Source organism: Callorhinus ursinus, unplaced genomic scaffold, assembly GCF_003265705.2.
Source record: "Callorhinus ursinus isolate GAN/ISIS: 27379988/994484 unplaced genomic scaffold, GSC_fseal_2.0 scaffold12, whole genome shotgun sequence".
Lineage (NCBI taxonomy): Eukaryota > Metazoa > Chordata > Mammalia > Carnivora > Otariidae > Callorhinus > Callorhinus ursinus.
In genome coordinates, this window is record NW_027397074.1 from 63,370,735 (window position 1) to 63,389,067 (window position 18,333).

The window sequence follows — 18,333 nt, forward strand, 5'->3', positions numbered from 1 at the left end:
ATACTGATGATGTGGTACCAAGGCCATCAACTCAAAGTGTATGAACAGACACTAGGCTTTTTCTAACAACCTTTAGAATGTCTTTATATCAATGCTTCTAAAACTAAAAAGCCACTTAGGTGGAAACTTTAAAAATTCATTTTGGGGGCGCCTGGGTGGCTCAGTCAGTTAAGCATCCAACTCTTAATTTCAGCTCATCATGTTCTCAGGGTCCTGAGATCAAGCCCTGCACCAGAATCCAGTCAGTGGGGAGTCGGCTTGAGGATTCTCTCTTCCTCTCCCTCTGCTCCCCCCTCTGCTTCTGTTCTCACTCTCTCTCAAATAAATAAATCTTTAAGAATTAAAAAAATAAATAAAAATTCATTTTGTACTCAAGAACACCTTTCAGCAAGTTTAAAAGTTACTAAGGAGTGCAAGAATTCATTCTGAAAGACTCAATGGAAACCTCACTGTCCACATAGATGTCCTGTGACATAATTATTTAGAAATTTATATGGCTATCTAGGTAAGCCTTGCTTTTAAAGTCTTAGGGACAAAATCATCTTTAAATTTTTTTTTATTTGAGCTAGTTGACACATAATGTTACATTAGTTTTAGGTGTAAAAACATAGTGATTTGACAACTTGATACCTCATGCTGTGCTCACCACAAGCATAGTTACCATCTGTCACCATCCAGTACTATTACAATATCACTGATGAACTATATACTTTTGGGTGCTTGACTGGTCAACTATTTGCCTGCTGGAACAAGCCCATTATATGAAAAATTCGCTATTTTTGCCTCCAGGTATTCCCTAAGTAGCACTGGGTGGAGGGTTGGCCACCAATTCAGATGAAAAATCTCCATATGCCACCTCCATTTCCATAAATAGGTATTTGCACCTGCCATCTACAAACAAAATCTGCATTACAAGCACTTGCCAAAGAACCTAACCTTCAACTGCCCAATGCCTACTTAAATTTGAACTATCATTTTGCAAAACTATATGCTATAGATTTTTTTTAAGAGATTTATTTATTTGAGAGAGAGCGAGAGAGTACATGAGGGGGGGAGGGTCAGAGGGAGAAGCAGGCTCCCCGCTGAGCAGGGAGCCCGATGCGGGACTCAATCCTGGGACTCCAGGATCATGACCTGAGCCGAAGGCAGTCACTTAACCAACTGAGCCACCCAGGCACCCCTATAGACTTTTTCTTACCCCTAGGACTTACTAGTTCTCAACCCTGGTTGCCCAGTGATACTTTTTGCACCAGTGCTTCTCAACCTTATATGCACATACTATCTCCTGAGAAGTGCTTAAAATACTGTCTGGACTCACCCCAAACCAACCAAAAGAAAAGTGTGGGCTCACATCATGCACTCCCTAAGGGGGTTCTTATGCACACACAGGGTTGAGAATCACTGTCACATATAAAAGCGCAGCCAGAGAGTACTGTAATAAGAAGCAAACCCATGGCATAAAATGATATAAAATGTATTAAAGAACTATGCATAAAATGACATTAGCTTAAATAATATCTCATTCTTGCATTAAGCCATGAAATTAAATTGGCCCACACTCATACCATAATTTGTAAAATACTGCCAAATTTCTTCATCTTATCAGGTGTTCCACTTAATGATTTAGAACATAGGTTTTGGGGTCAAACCACCCAAGTTCAAACACTGACTCTTGCACTTGCTGAGTGGTCTTAATCGGATTCTCACTTTTCTGTCTCACCATGAAATGTTACTACCATTCTCAAAGAGCATTAAATGGGGCGAGCGATCCGATTTCTTTCCCTTGCATTTAAGTTTCATCTATGTTGTTGCATGAGTTAAGTTTATTATGGAGGTACCACAGTTTATCCATTCCTCTGTTGAAGGACCTCTTACTCCTCCAGTTTTTAGTGATTACGAATAAAGCTGTTATAAACATTCCCATATATTTACTAATAAACCCTTGTGTAAATACCTAAGAGGGAAACTGCTGGGTGATATGGCATGTCTATGTTTCACTTAAAAAAAAAAAACAAAAAAAAAAACAAAAAAAAAAACAAACCTGGCAAATTGTATTCCCAAAGTGGCTGTATAGTTTGCATTTCTACCAGCAGAGATTAAGTTTCTGTTGTTCTGCATCTTTGTCAACATTTGTTACTGTCAGCTTTCTTGTACCTTAGCCATTTTACCAGCTGTACAGTGGTGGTATCTCCTTGTGGTATGAATCTATTTTATAGATTGTGTTGCTCATCTTTGAATTCAACTGCTATGCAAAATTTTAATTAGAAAACTTCACTTTAAAACTAAGATCTCTAGATATCTATTTATAAAAGTTTAGACTAAATTTCAGATCATGTAAGCCCTTTTCCTTCAAATTAAAAAAAAAAAAACTATTCCTGCTTCTCAGTATAAAAGTAGATAAATACATAGCAAACATTACTAGTAGCTCCATGACCCAGAGAGGATCACCAGCGTCTTCTGCACACCAGTGTATACATCCACGGGCTCAGATTATAACCCATCTGAAGATCCAAAGTTTAAAGCAGGAATGAATCAGGTATGTTTGAGGAACAGAAAGAAAGCTGAGTATGGAGGAACGATGATAGTAAGCAAGGTGGCTGTGACAGGAGATGAAATCAGAGGAAGAGGTCAGTTCATTTATAGCAGGGTACTTCAATGTTGGTGTGTGTGGAAATTGCCAGGAGGCCTCGTTAAACAGACCGCAGCACATCACCTTCAGAGTTTCTGGTCCAGCAGAGCAAGTCCAGCAGATTCTGAGAATGTGCATTTCTAACAATTTTCCAGATGTTTCTAACAATTTTCCTGGATGTTGCTGATCCAGGGTCCCACCCTGAGAACCATTCTTGGGCATGCTACACTATGATGAGGAGTCTGAATTTTAATCCAAATAAAAGAGAAGACACGAAGATTTTAAAGGCGGAATGATGTGATTTGTTTTGAATTTTTAATAGATCATAGTGCCTGAAGTGTGAAAGCTACATCAGAGGGGACAAGATGATAAATGGCACAGCAGTAAAGCAAACTATCACCAGCGAGGAAGGATGGTGTCCTGAACTAGGGCAGAGGAGATATTAAGATGTGGATATATTCGGAATAAATTTAGGGAAAGCTGACAGAACTTGCAAATAGACAGGAGTATTATATGTCAAGGTCACTGGCTTGAAAACTGCCTCTCTGACTTTATGGGGGTGCTAATCATTAAGTTCTATTTTAGAAAAATTTAGTTTGAGGGCGCCTGGGTGGCTCAGTTGGTTAAGCAACTGCCTTCGGCTCAGGTCATGATCCTGGAGTCCCGGGATCGAGTCCCGCATCGGGCTCCCTGCTCAGCAGGGAGTCTGCTTCTCCCTCTGACCCTCTTCCCTCTCGTGCTATCTCTCATTCTCTCTCTCTCAAATAAATAAATAAAATCTTTAAAAAAAAAAAAAAAGAAAAATTTAGTTTGAGATAACTGTTAAATGCAACTAGAAATACCAAGTATGCAGGCTGGATATGCAATCCAAAGCTCCAAGAAAGAAAAATAAAAAATTGGAAGTCATTAACACATAAATCATAATTATAATCATGGAACCTACTCAGATCATTAGTATAGTTCAATGGATCTCTAAGTAGGGTGATGCTGCTCAGCTCCCAGGGGACATTTAGCAATGTCTGGAGACATTTTTGATCATCTTGATTTAAGACTGGGTGAACTACTGGCATCTGACAGAGGCTATGGATGCTGCTAACTAAAGTGTACAGAAAAGCTCCTAACAACAAAGCATTTTCCTGCTCAAAATATCAATAGTGCTGGGGTTCAGAAACTCTTATACGGAAAGAAAAGTGGTCTTATATGAAGGGAGCAAAGGGGTATGAGGCCTTTCTCAGACATACAACTGACAGGAAAATATACCACTTACATACCCAATTTAAAACCTGCTTAGGGGCGCCTGGGTGGCTCAGTCGTTAAGTGTCTGCCTCCTGCTCAGGTCATGATCCCAGGGTCCTGGGATCGAGCCCTGCATCGGGCTCCCTGTTCCACGGGAAGCCTGCTTCTCCCTCTCCCACCCCCCCTGCTTGTGTTCCCTCTCTGTCAAATAAATAAATATTTAAAAAAATAAAAAAAAATAAAACCTGCTTAAATATATATATGGCCAGTGGAGAAATGAATTAAAAATACCGAAAGAATTACATTATAGCTTTAGACTTAAAATGGCTGCTATTAGACAGTACAAAATAGTTATAAAGGAAATAGGGTAAAAATAACATAATAATAGTTTAAATGAAAAATTCTGATTCATCAATCCGTAAGACCAAATGTAATCTCCAGGGCTCTTCTGTGAGATTACGCTACCTCTACACTTTTGTTGGATGAATCAGTGCACAAATATGTAGGCACATGAATGAATGGTATGGCTTAGCTTTTAAGTCTTAACAAATACATTTAATAAGGAAACAGAGGACGAAATTGGGAATGTGATTGCTGACTCTCAATTTCTGGAGTGTGGGTACGGATTCACAAAATCCCTAGAAATGGAAAAACTCTAAAGGAGACAGAAGAGAAGGATTTGAAATGAATAGAAATCACAACTTTGGAGAAAAAAAATTCCAATATACCCAATGATCCCAGTATCCTTCAAAATCTAGCACCACACAAGCTGTCAATCATCACCAGAAATTTTCAAGGAAGATTTTTGGAAGGCTTTAATCTCTGGAAAATACCTATCAATTCAGTCTTCAGGTCTGGGGAAGAGAGATCCACGTTACAGAAGATAACTTTATAGCCTACTCACTGAAGCCCATCTACTTTATAAATGAGACTGCAGATAATCTTTCACACAGAGAGGTGTTAAGATCACAAATCTACCCTAATCTTAATGCTTTTAACTGCCAGAAGAAGCTGAGTATAGTGGAAAGACACTAGTATTAGAGGATAAATATATTCCAGGTATGAGGTAAGTACAGGATAAAAAATTCAGTGTTAAAAGATGTGTGAAAAAGAGCTTCTCACAGGGAAAGCAGGAGTGGTAAGAGAGAAGTAGCCTTAGATATTCTAATCAGTCAAATCATAATGGACCTAAACAGATGACCTCAAAGATCAAGATACTGCTTTTAACTCATGGACAGAAATGTTTAAATGAGAATTACTTCTCACCAAGAAGGACAAGTTGGCCTGTACCATTCACATCCACCGAGCAGTACATGTGTAAGAAAAACAGGTCCCTATGATCTTAGTATACGCATCCTTTACATACCCAAAGCCCATCACACTACTTTCTAAGTCATTGACAATTATGTTCAATAAATTGGAGCTGTAATCCGGGACCGTGGAAAAGTACAAATAAATTATTTTACGTAGTTTATGAACAGAAAGTTCACACGCTACAACCTGGTCTACTTTAACTGTGAATCAAAAGAAGTAAAAATGTGTGACCTTGAACACACAGGGCTGAGTACGACTCACCCTTCCCAGTTCTTTATCTTCAAGGGCCAGGACCCCAGTGCTTTCCGTGAAGAGTTTCACTTTGACCACAGGCCGAGGATGGGTGGTGGTGAAATCACCTTGAGTTCCCCATCTGCAACAAAGTCACAAAGATTTTCTTTAAAATGCAGCATTTTTCCCAAACAGATGTATCTCCTTAGAAGGCCCATTAAGCCATACAGAATCTTTTGTGGCTCAATGAGATTTTTATCTTTGATTTTGTTTCTGACAGATGGCACAGTCAAGAAGAAAAATAACAATAAGTTTTACAGCTTATAATAATTCCAAAGCTGTTCCAAAAATTAGCACATTAGAGTATAAAGGACAGTGTACAATGAGAATTTAGGTTAAGGTAAAGCATTATATACGTAGTCACTGAAATCTACTGTTTATTCAAATACAAATTATAACCCCATTATTATGGAAGCCTAGAGAGAAATCGCTAAAAGTTTCTTTATATAAAAGACAGTTTCATGGAAACCTTTTGTTGCATGAAGACTTTACCCTATCACTTCTTGGAAAGTCTTTACTAGATATTTTATATTTTAAAAAGTGGAGGTAATTATCTCAAGTCTATTACTTTATATGATTTTTAAAAGCTCCTATCAAAAGGAAAGAAATAAGCATTGTAAAAATATGAACGTTTTGCAGTTAATTTCCCAACACACTCTCCTAGGAATGGAGTAAGTCTGTCGACATCTGGCTTTTCAAATCATCATAACAAAATAACATTTTTCTTGGCTTATCTTTTAATTAGTGGCATCTCAGCTTTGCCACACACCAATTCATCATAGCGTATTTACAAAGTCAACTGGCACACACCTGGTATTAAAAAATCTTATCAATATTTCTCATAACTCTGAGATCATAGACACGAGACACAGCATAGCAGGAAGAAAATGCCATTGAGAAAAACTCACAAAAGTGAGATTTAACAAAATAAGGATCCCTGCTACAAGTAAATCGCCATAGAAAAATACAGATTTTCTTTTATTGTTTTAAAAAAAAAAATTTACCCTTCTCAAGGCATTATCTGAACTTTGTTTTATAAACCATATTCAGAAAGCTTGGGAAATACAAAAAAATGGAGGAAAGTCTAATAAAAACGGAATAACTGTGCCGTCTTCCTCTGCAACCACAGCAGTGATAACACCATAATATGTGTACAGTAAAGCAGAGGCCACTTCAGTGACCGCAGAAACCCATATCCAGACGCCACTTGTTCTCCGAAATTCAAGTCCTATGCTAGAGGAAAAGGACAGATTCAATTAGGATGGAAAAGCAGCTTAATTTTTATTTAGACTTCTAGAAAGGGGTCAGCAAAGAATTTTTTGCCATTTCATAGAATTAAGATGGCCTGAGATAAAGTAGAGCTAAATTAAGACTAAAAATGAAAAGGGATTCAGAACCAAAATAAGGGAGAAAAATTCTCAATCTCGTGTGTGAGATCTTCAGCCTTGAGTGGTCAAGGCCATCCAGATGACAACTCTGGAGTAGATTCCCAGGACATATTCGTCTTTATTTGGTGTCCTGTGATTAAATGTGGAAAACTAATCCTTCGAGACATTTTTGTTACAATTGAAATCAAAGATTTGTAGTAGCCATGTAGACACAGCCTAACAGGTTTATATAGAATTTGTTCATCTTTTAAACTAATTCTCCTCATAAAAATTTGTTTTTTTCCTCTAATGTCAAAATCCCTCAAAAGTACTTATCCTGTTTTATACAATTGTTTGTAATTTCCCATCTACAGCAACATGCCGTTCTCCAAAGAGAAATATACTGACGACCACATTAACCATCACTGGGGGACTTGATGAATTTCATCTTTTAACCCCATCTCCTTGCCACTTTACATGAAGGGAAATGCATGCTCGCTTTGGCAGCACATATATTAAAATTGGAACAATACAAGATTAGCATGGCCCTGCACAAGGATGATACGTGAAGGGAAAGGCGCTGCCAATTCTGTTAGAATAAGACAAATAAACAACAATGCATATGTAAAGAACTGTGCTCACTCATGACCCTGGGAACTCCCAGAAAATTGCCTTTTACTTCAGATCCTTCATAAACACACATCTTCAACAACTATTCTTTGAGGGTTCAGGACAGGCCACTCCAATATATGCCATTTTGGCACATTATCTTGAATTAAAGTTACTTAAGTGCAACAAGGATACTCTGACTCCTCCATTGTGCCCCTGAAAGCAGGAAATACATCTCCCACATGAAAGATACCCTCCCCGGTCACCCGTAGTAGAAAATATCCTTATTACCAGAAACAGGGAATTTAGGGCCAAGGAGACTGTATAAACAAACCTCATTACTTCTTTACTAACTTAACATCCCCAGAGCTCAAACTTCTCTGTCGATTCTTCACAAATTTATTGTTTGTCTAAGAAATATAAAAGCTGCCCCCTTGGTCACTTCTTTGAGTCTCATATTTCATATACATACAAATTAAATTCGTTTTTCTCCTGTTAATCTGCCTTATGTCAATTATTAGACCAGCCAAAGAAACTAGAAGGAAAAGTTTTCCACCCCTACATCTCTAAATCTTTATTCACTAGACATCTCTCATCTACTCACTAAACACATTTTATTATGTAAATCATATCTTAAGTGTCCAAAAATGAGATACAGTTTAAAGAATAAAAATCAGCATTCCCACCACTCAAGTTAAGAGGGAGAATATACCAGTATATCAGAAGAGTCCTCTTTGTGCCCTACCCTGGTCACATCTTCCTCTCATCCCAAGCCCACACTAACACCAGAGTAGGTAGGATTCTGGGGTCTATATTTATTATTGTCTTAAATTTCTTTTTAAAGGGAGTATTTTTAGCATTTTACCTCTAGAGGTGATCATTGCTCCAGGTATCTTATAGCCGGTCTTTCATGGGTAAAGGAAATTCTCTTCTGAGTTCATTAGATAACCACAAATAAATCAGAGTATGCGTTTTATACACATATATCAGATATGTGATATATATTATGGTGTATCAGTTATGTCCTGGATTTTCTATCACAGATGCAGGTACATTTTATGGATGGTCATAGATATATCAGAGCTATCAGATATAGATCATAGAAGGATCCTACCTATCTGTAATCCAGAAATGAATGCTCTATTAAACTTTTTTCCTGTACCTACTGTGATGATTAGTAATTGTGGTGGTTTAGCATTTTCTTGCTTTTCAAAGATAAACCTATTTCCTTAAAAAAAACAAAACAGATTTAGAATGCTGTAGTTTGGCATTTTGTATCAATATTCATGATTGAGACTAGCCTGCAGATTTCCTTTTTTTTTTTCTTGTAGATTTATATTCTTGCATTGTCCTGTTTTTGTTATGCTAGCCTTTTTGATGAGTTGAACAGTGCCACATTTTTATTATCTGGAAGATTCTGTAAAAAAAAAAAAAAAAAGAATTATCTGTTCTTGGAGTTTACCCATTAAGCTATTTGGGTCCAATGTTTTTTTGTGGGAAGATATTTGCTACTGATTCTATTTCTTCACTGGTTATAGTCATAAAACTACTCCAATTTTCTATTTGAACAGATTTTGATATATTACTAGAAAAAGTTATTTCATCTTTTTCAAAAGTATTTGCACAAAGTTGTAAAATACCTCTTATCTTTTGCATCTATAGTTACATATCTTTTTTCATTCCTAGTATTTTTTCCATTTTTAACTCTGATATAGGTTTGTATTATTATTCTTTTCAAAGTACTACTGCTTGACTTTCATGATCTCCTCTGTTACATGCTTGTTTTCTATTTCATTAAACTCTGCTTTTTTATTTCACTGTAATTTATCCGTGTTAATTCTGCTGTTGTTTTACATTTTTAACTTGAAAGCACGGCTCATTAATTTTAAGTCTTTCTTTTGTTCTAAGAATTCAAGCTTAGCATTATAATCATTTCAGGTTATACATTTCCCTTAACCACTTTAAGTACAGTGTCCCACAAATTTACATTATTTTTGTTATTATTTAGCTGTTTACAGGTGTTTCTAGAATTTATAAATGAAGTTTTACTTTTTCCAAGTAAGTCCTACGCTTATTACATTGGGTTAAATAATAGAACTTGCAAGATACTCATCTCCTGAAATAACTGAAACTAGCTTTTATATATTCCAAAATATGTAGGCCTGTGTGTGTTTGTGTGTGTGTGTGTGTTTATGTGGGTCTTTAACTCTTCCATGAGTATGTGGAAATAAAAAGTATTCTCCATTGTGGGTACAATGTTGTATATGTGGCCATTAGGTCAAGCTTGTTAACTGTGCTATTTAAATCTATTTTATCATTACTGATCTTTTGATATCCTTTATATAGCAAGGTAAAAGTATCATCTCCCATCAAGATCAGAGATTTTGACAACTTCCTTTCATATTTTTGTCAACTTTTGGTATTCTATTTGGAGATATAAAAATATTTAATAGTAACCATGGCCTTTGAATATGCACTATCTTTTATCATCTGAAGGCCATGATTATTTTTCTACCATTAGACTTGTGTAAAATTAGAGAATACTATGCTAGGAATGGTGATAAGGTACAAAACATGCTTAGAGAAGTCACACAAGGAACCTAATCAACACATTGCAAGTAAAGCCAGTAATTTATTAGAAAATAAAGAGCTAGATGACTTAATAGGAAGACATTAGTAATTTAGAATTTGGAAAGCAATCCGGGATATCCATTCCGAAAACTTATGCCACTAAAGGCAGGCTACAGGACTATCACAGGCCCCGGTAAGCTATCCACAAGAATTTGTCTACCTAACAAGGTCTGGGACCTCCTGAGTCAAGGGGAGGGAATACTAATGGCCAGCTCCTGTGAAAGGAGAGAAAATTAAATAAAAAACATGCTTTCAGTCAGGGAGAAGCAAAGGCACAAGGATACCAGCAAATCCTAACTGTAAAAGCCAAAGGACTAAGCTTTTATGATATTTGACAAAAATGTGTAATTTAAAGGGGTGCAAAAATATATAGTGGTATTTAATAGTCCTTATAAACCCCGACATTCTGGAATACAAAATGCACCCCCTTGATAATTTCTCTTATAAAAACTAAAAGTTAGAAAGATATATAGTTTGAAAATGCTTATGAATTCTATAATAAATGAATTAAAAACAAAAGTCCTCCCTCCCACCCTACCCCCCAAAAAGGCAAAGAAGGAGGGAAGAAGTAATAGGTGAATATTTTCAATATTCACCAAGATATTTCCTTGTTTTCTACCTAATTGGCATGTTTAAACACTTTCAGGAATTAATACCAGTTATTATCTTCCCACTATTTTCTCCGTATTATGTGATAAAAGAATACATTACCCTTGCTGTCAATTTACTTTGACTCAAAATACATTGCCTTTTCCTACTTCTATGAATGTATTATTTATGAGAATTCAGACTTCCAATGTAAATTTTCAAAAGATAAAATCTACAAAGCACCTTTATGAGGACAGCAGGACTTCCTGGCTATGAAAACATACAGTAGTTCACATACCAACTGAAAAAACTGACATTAATTATGTATTTGCTATTAAGTATACTGGAAATTTGTACCATGAGCCAAAATATATGTACATGTCTATTCATCCAGTAAGGCTATTTCTAAGAATTTGCCCTAACAAAATAATCATAAATACTGGAAAGACTATAAGCAGGAACATATTCACTATAGCATTATGCATAAAAGCAAAAGCAAGCAACTGAAGTATCTAATATGAAGGGAAGATCATGTAAATTATGTGGCCTACAAAGGAATATTTTGCTGCTACTTAAAATGATGGCTAAGAAGGTGATATAAGGCTAGGTGTGATGTAAGGTGGTGGTGAGGGAAGGACACAAAACAATCTAGGCCTCTTCTTTCAAAAAACTTACTGAGTACTTTAAATTTGCCAGACAATACTCTAGTGTCAGCAACCAAAGTCTCTATTCTTTTGGAACTTATATTCTAATAGATGATAGATGACAAATAATCTGAATACATACTGTAACATATATCCCTCTGAACCTTGCCTTGCGTTCCTGACATGCTTTTAAGAGTATGTATAGAACTAGATTCAAACCGAGACCTAAAAGGATTCTCAAAAATTACCAGCATGTTTGTTTCAAAGTATGTTGAAAATCATTAACAGTGCAACAGTTATCAAAAATCATCCAAATCCCTTGATTCAAAATTGTTATTGTGAACCTATAACGCATACATGATGACAGAAGTTAAAACTTACAAATAGGCTCAACCTACATTCCTCATCTATGACCAGCACGGAAGAACAGGGCATATGTAACTTCAACATTATTTCGTCTATCCCTCCTTCCTTTTATCCAACTATGTGACAGGCATATAGGGAAAGGGCAGGCATTAAAAAAATAGTAATAAAAAATCAAGACAACAGGTCCTGACCTAGATGAGCTTAGACTGGTAGGGAAGAAAGACATACAAACTCATAACTATAATAAATCCAATCATACAGAGTTGAACAGGGTTCTAAACTGCACTTTTAAAAATTACTTCTAAGACTGAGCATTTTCTCTATTAGTCATCTGAATTTCTTTTATGACTTGCTTTTATTACAGTTGTCCATTTATATATTACATTAGGCTTTCTAATAGGCTTTCTTTTGATTTGAAAAAAAACCTCTAAAGATAAAGACATGTGCTGTTTCTGATACCATATATGGCAAATATTGTCACAGCTGGCTATTTGCTATTTAACTCTTTTCATGGCTTTTTTAAATGTATAGTTTAAAAATATTAGATAGCCACATTCTAGCACTTTTATTTATAGTTTCTGATTTTGACATCCTGCTTAAGGAGTCTTTACTTAACCAAAGATTATATAAATATTAACTTTATTTCTTCAACATGTTTGTTTAAACCTTCAAGTTTCTAAAATTTAATAGTGATGTTAAATGGCATTTTACCTTAATTTTTCATCTACCCTGATCTCATTTAGTTTAGAAGTCAAATATATTTATGGTATTATAAAAACTGGGGTTTGATGTTGAACTTTGTCCTAAAGATTGATTTCCTGAGCTGTGCTATACTGTTTGAATTCTTGTGGCTTTATGAGATATTAGGATACTAGTTAGAACAAGAAGGAAACAGACATTTCCAACTTACTATACTTCTATTCAATAAAAAGGGAGTTCTCTCCATTTATTAAAATCTATCCTAATAGTTTTTGATAAAGTCTTAAACTTTTTTCTACTATGTAGTTCCTACACATTCTGTGTTAAAGTCATTTCATAGTATTTTATATTTTGGAATTCTAAAGAATCTGTGTCCTTTATATTGTCTGACAGATGCTGGTATACAAGAAAGTTATAAACTCTTCTTACAAATAACAGTTTTGCCTTATTTTCAATCTAGTAATTGCTTTTTTTTTTTTTAAGATTTTATTTATTTGAGAGAGAGAGAGAGAGACACAGCAAGAGAGGGAACACAAGCAGGGGCAGTGGGAGAGGGAGAAGCGGGCTTCCCGCGGAGCAGGGAGCCCGATGCGGGGCTTGATCCCAGGACCCTGGGATCATGACCTGAGCTGAAGGCAGATGCCCAACGACTGAGCCACCCACGTGCCCCTAGTGATTGATTTTAAATGATGTTTTCTTTACCAAATTACCATTAATTCTATTACAAAAATTGAGTTATTAAAATAATTAACAATAATCTAATTCCAAATACATCATTTATTTTATAAGAGAAAACATGAAATAAGGATCTAACTAGAGGGGCACCTGAGTGGCCTAGCTGGTTAAGCATCCGACTCTTGCTTTTGGCTCAGGTTGTGATCTCAGGGTGGGAGACCGAACCCCTTGTCCAGCTCCGTGTTCAGCGGGGAGTCTGCTTGGTATTCTCTTTCTCTCTCTCTCTCTCCCTGTGCACCCCCTGCTTGTGCTCTCTCTCTCAAATAAATCTTTAAAAAAAAAAAGATCTAACTACAGGGAAAGAAATAAAATTCTTAAAATAACTGTAGCATGAAAAATATTAACAATCCAACTACAGATTATCATTTTCATAGCAGGCATTTTAAGATTAAAATGATGTAACACTTATCTAAGGATATTTGCCTCAATAAAGTTTAGGCTCATAACTTAAATATTCAAACATCAGATATTTGGTCAAACTCTTCCCAAGTTTTCTGCAATCAATTTCATATAGGTCTGAGGTCTCTTTCTGCTGTCCTACAGGAGATTTGTCCCCCAAACTGATTTAGATTCACCTAATTCATGATAAACCGTCAGGATTGCTTTGAATTACTTTGAATTACTCATATTTGGTGACAAGGTAGATGAACACTCTTCACAAGTTCTGCAGGAGGGGCCAAGAAGGAAAAGCAAGGCTTGAGAATGGGATGCAGTGAGCTGATCAGAAAGGCCTGATGCTATGTATCCTCAGGAGTGTCAAACAGAATCATGGGCAGCTGTGTACCCTTCTGGGGCCTGGATGCCAGGGCAACTTGCCTGGTTGAGAACACACAGCTGTGTCCCTGTGCATGCAGCTCTATGCAGGGGAGCTTTAGCAGCCTTTAATTGCATAAGAAAAGCTGTATCCCTTGCCTGTATCTGTTGGTATTTTTCTGTCATTGTCCTGCTCACAACAGCCAGGAATGCACTAAAACTATTCTGAAACAGATGTGTATATAAAACAGGTACATTCGACTTGTAAAATATACAATGTAAATGCAAGATGTCACTATTATAAATATACAGGGCTATCTCTTCTTAACTGAGTAACTTAAAATTGAGAAGCTTAAAAAGAATTACTAAGAATCTGTTATGTAAGTAAAAATAAACACAACATTGAAAGCATTCTAAAAATAATATTAAGCACTGAACAAGTTCTTTTCAATACAGCATTGCTTATTAATATGAACAATTAAGACAGTTTTATGGAAAACTCTTTTAAAGCAGAAGACACTTTTGGAAGAGCAGCTTTTGATATTTAAAAAGTTCAACATTTCTATGTCATTTCCCAGGGCCCAAATGTATCAGTTTATCAATTACTGATGGATTTAAGCCAAAGAAAAAGGATAGAACAGTGAAGATAACTACATTTCTGCGGAAATGTGGACAGCTGGTGGCATTATTTACCATGGTCAAAACTACAAGAGGTGAAGGGACTTATTTGAAAACTAAAGAGTCTGATTCCAGTAAGTTGCTGGAAATTCAGGTCTGGACTTTAGCTACAAGCCTGCAAATAAAGATACAGATTTGAGAGTTATTCACAGAGGTGATAATAGAAACTACAAGAATGAATGTACATATGAAAGGTGTCCATTAAAAACTCCATGATGGTAGGAATTTGTATCTTTACAAATCCAGGCATATATATGTATCTCTATCCATGCGTGTATGTGTGTACCTAAGCACAGTTTTTTAAATTTATTTTTAAATAAAAGGGATACTCAAATTGCTCTATAACTTGTGCTTGTACATAACACTACATATTGATCTTATCAATACATGGACTTTACAGAATTTTAAGACAGTAAAGCATTCCCCTCCCCACCTTGTATGGCTGTGCCAGAGTTTATTTGATCACTCTTCTCCTGATGGACCTTAAGGTTGTTTCCAATTTTAACTACTACAAAGGCACCTGGGTGGCTAGGTCCGTTAAATGTCCAACTCTTGATTTCAGTCCAGGTCATGATCTCAGGGTCGTGAGATCAAGCCCTGTGTCTGGCTCTGCCCTGGGCATGAAGCCTGCTTGGAATCCTCACCCTCCCTCTTGCTTTCTGCCCTGCGCCCACCCCCAACTCACATACGTGTGTGCTCTCATGTGCTCTCTTTAAAAACAACAACAAAAAGACAACCAAGGACAGAACTCTAAGACAGCCCAAGATTTTAAACTATTCTTAAATATAAAAGAATATACTAAGTCATTTTAAAAGCTGATTCATAAGAAACATATCTATGTAAATAAAATGCAGCACAAAGAACCCTGTTCTACTAAAAGTCCAAATTTTAAAATTATTCATTGTAATATAAAATCCAAGTTTGTTAGGATTTCAAAATTTTATTGTAAGCACCCTTCACGTTCAATTTTAATAATCTGTAGGACAGATTTTAAACTTCCTTTAAAAATACATTGAGTATTCTTCTGCATGTGGCTGTCCAATTTTCCCAACACCATTTGTTGAAGAGACTGTCTTTTTTCCATTGGACATTCTTTCCTGCTTTTGTCGAAGATTAGCTGACCATAGAGTTGAGGGTCCATTTCTGGGCTGTCTATTCTGTTCCACTGATCTGTGTGTCTGTTTGCAGAAGAATGAAACTGGACCATTTCCTTACATCACACACAAAAATACTCAAAATGGTTGAAAGACCTAAAGGTGAGACAGGAGTCCATCAAAATCCTAAAGGAGAACACAGGCAGCAACCTCTTGGACCTCAGCCGCAGCAGCTTCTTCCTAGAAACATCACCAAAGGCAAGGGAAGCAAGGGCAAAAATGAACTACTGGGACTTCATCAAGATAAAAAGCTTTTGCACAGCAAAACAGTCAAAAAATCCAAAAGAAAACCAACAGAATGGGAGAAGATATTTGCAAATGACATATCAGATAAAGGGCTAGTATCCAAAATCTATAAAGAACTTCTCAAACTCAACACCCAAAGAACAAATGATCAAGAAATGGGCAGAAGACATGAACAGACATTTTTCCAAAGAAGACATCCAAATGGCCAACAGACACATGAAAAAGTGCTCAACATCGCTCGGCATCAGGGAGATCCAAATCAAAACCTCAATGAGATACCACCTCACACCAGTCAACATGGCTAAAATTAACAAGTCAGGAAACGGCAGATGTTGGCAGGTATGTGGAGAAAGGGGAACGCTCCTACACTGTTGGTGGGAATGCAAGCTGGTGTAGCCACTCTGGAAAACAGTATGGAGGTTCCTCAAAAAGTTGAAAACAGAGCTACCATATGACCCAGCAATTGCACTACTGGGTATTTACCACAAAGATACAAATGTAGGGATCCGAAGGGGTATGTGCACCCCAATGTTTACAGCAGCAATGTCCACAGCAACCAAACTATGGAGAGAGCCAGGATGTCCGATCAATAGATGAGTGGATAAAGAAGATGTGGTATAAATATATAATGGAATATCATGCAGCCATCAAAAGGAATGAAACCTTGCCATTTGCAACAACATGGACGGAACTGGAGGGTATTATGCTGAGCGAAATAAGTCAATGAGAGAAAGACATATATCATATGACCTCACTGATATGAGGAATTCTTAATCTCAGGAAATAAACTGAGCATTTCTGGAGTGGTGGGGGGTGGGAGGGATGGGGTGGCTGGGTGATAGACATTGGGGAGGGTATGTGCTATGGTGAGCGCTGCAAATTGTGTAAGACTATTGAATCACAGACCTGTACCTCTGAAACAAATAATACATTACATGTTAAAAAAAAGAAGATAGTAGGAAGGGAAAAATGAAGGGGGGTATTTTGGAGGGGGAGACGAACCATGAGAGACTATGGGCTCTGAGAAACAAACTGAGGGTTCTAGTTGGGAGGGGGGTAGGGATTAGCCTGGTGATAGGTATTGAAGAGGGCATGTACTGAATGGAGCACTGGGTGTTATACACAAACAATGAATCATGGAACACTACATCAAAAACTAATGAAGTATGGTGATTAACATAACATAAAAAAAAAAACAAAAAAACAAAATTCTGCTTAAATTTCCAGCCTGTCTATTCTGCACTGTGAATTGTGGATCAAGACTGTAACATCAACTCTTACCTTAATATTCAGCCTGCTGGCCTGCCCTACAGATTTCAGACTTGCCAACATCCATAATCACATGAACAAGTTCTTTAAAAACTCTCTCTCTCTCTCTCTCCATATACATAAGAGTTTTTAATAGAATATATTTAGATCTAGGGGAGCCTGGGTGGCTCAGCTGGTTAAGGGTCTGCCTTCGGCTCAGGTCATGATCCTGGGGTCTTGGTGGGATGGCCCCACATCAAGCTCCCTGCTTGGCAGGGAGTCTGCTTCTCCCTCTGCCCTTCATGTCACTCGTGCTTTCTCTCTCCCAATCTCTTTTTCAAATAATTAAATACTTTTTTTTTTTAAGAGAATATATTTAGATCTACATATATCTGTCTCTCTGGATAACCCTAATGTAGACTAAATTTACAAAATATATTAAATGAACCTCTTTTTAAGATTTATTTCATTTTTTTGAGAGAGAGAGAGAGAGAGAGAGCACAACAGGTGGGGGGAGAGGCAGGAGGAGAGGGAGTGCAAAGCCCAATTTGGGGCTTGATCCTAGGACCCTGAGATCATAACCTGAGCTGAAATCAAGAGTTGGATGCTTGACCAACTGAGCCACCCATGTGCCCCATGAATTGTTTTTTAAATACATATTTTATCTAAAGAAAATGTCATTCTCAAAGAATGTCTTTAAACTTCCACTGTTTGAAATGTAATGGTTGATTTCCATAAGCATTCACAATCTGTAACAAATTTTATTAATTGTAATTTCTAACAGTGACCCTATGTACAAATCCTACTGTCTCCCATGTGATACAGGATTTCAAAAAAAAATAATTATTAAAATAAATTTCCTATACATTTAATGAAATTAGTTTAAGTTGGGTGATCAACAGTGTTTATAAAAACTGCTTCACTTATTGCTATTACTGTTGTTGACATACCGTAAACATATTTGAAATTTCAATTTGATATCAAATTTGAACCACGTAGAGGTCAGTAATATAGCCAAGGCAATATAGCTATGTGAATGAACGAAATCATGGCATGGCTTTCTCGGTCATGAAGATAACATTTACCTGACAAATTACATTGTTATTTAGGTCAAAGTATTCTATTCTATTCTTTCAGCAAAACCA

At 36.6% G+C, this 18,333-nt stretch overlaps 1 protein-coding gene and 1 pseudogene across 4 annotated transcripts in view; one reads left to right on the plus strand and one right to left on the minus strand.

Annotated features, from left to right (window-relative positions):
- Positions 1 to 18,333, minus strand: part of CADPS2 (calcium dependent secretion activator 2) — a 508,166-nt gene that overhangs the window by 241,062 nt on the left and 248,771 nt on the right. For all 4 annotated transcript variants that reach the window (XM_073899136.1, XM_025865736.2, XM_073899137.1 and 1 more), the window contains exon 7: positions 5,441 to 5,552. In XM_073899136.1, the coding sequence (XP_073755237.1) occupies positions 5,441 to 5,552 (112 nt within the window). The remainder of the gene's footprint in view (positions 1 to 5,440; positions 5,553 to 18,333) is intronic.
- On the plus strand, positions 7,329 to 7,429 carry LOC112818633 (U6 spliceosomal RNA; annotated as a pseudogene).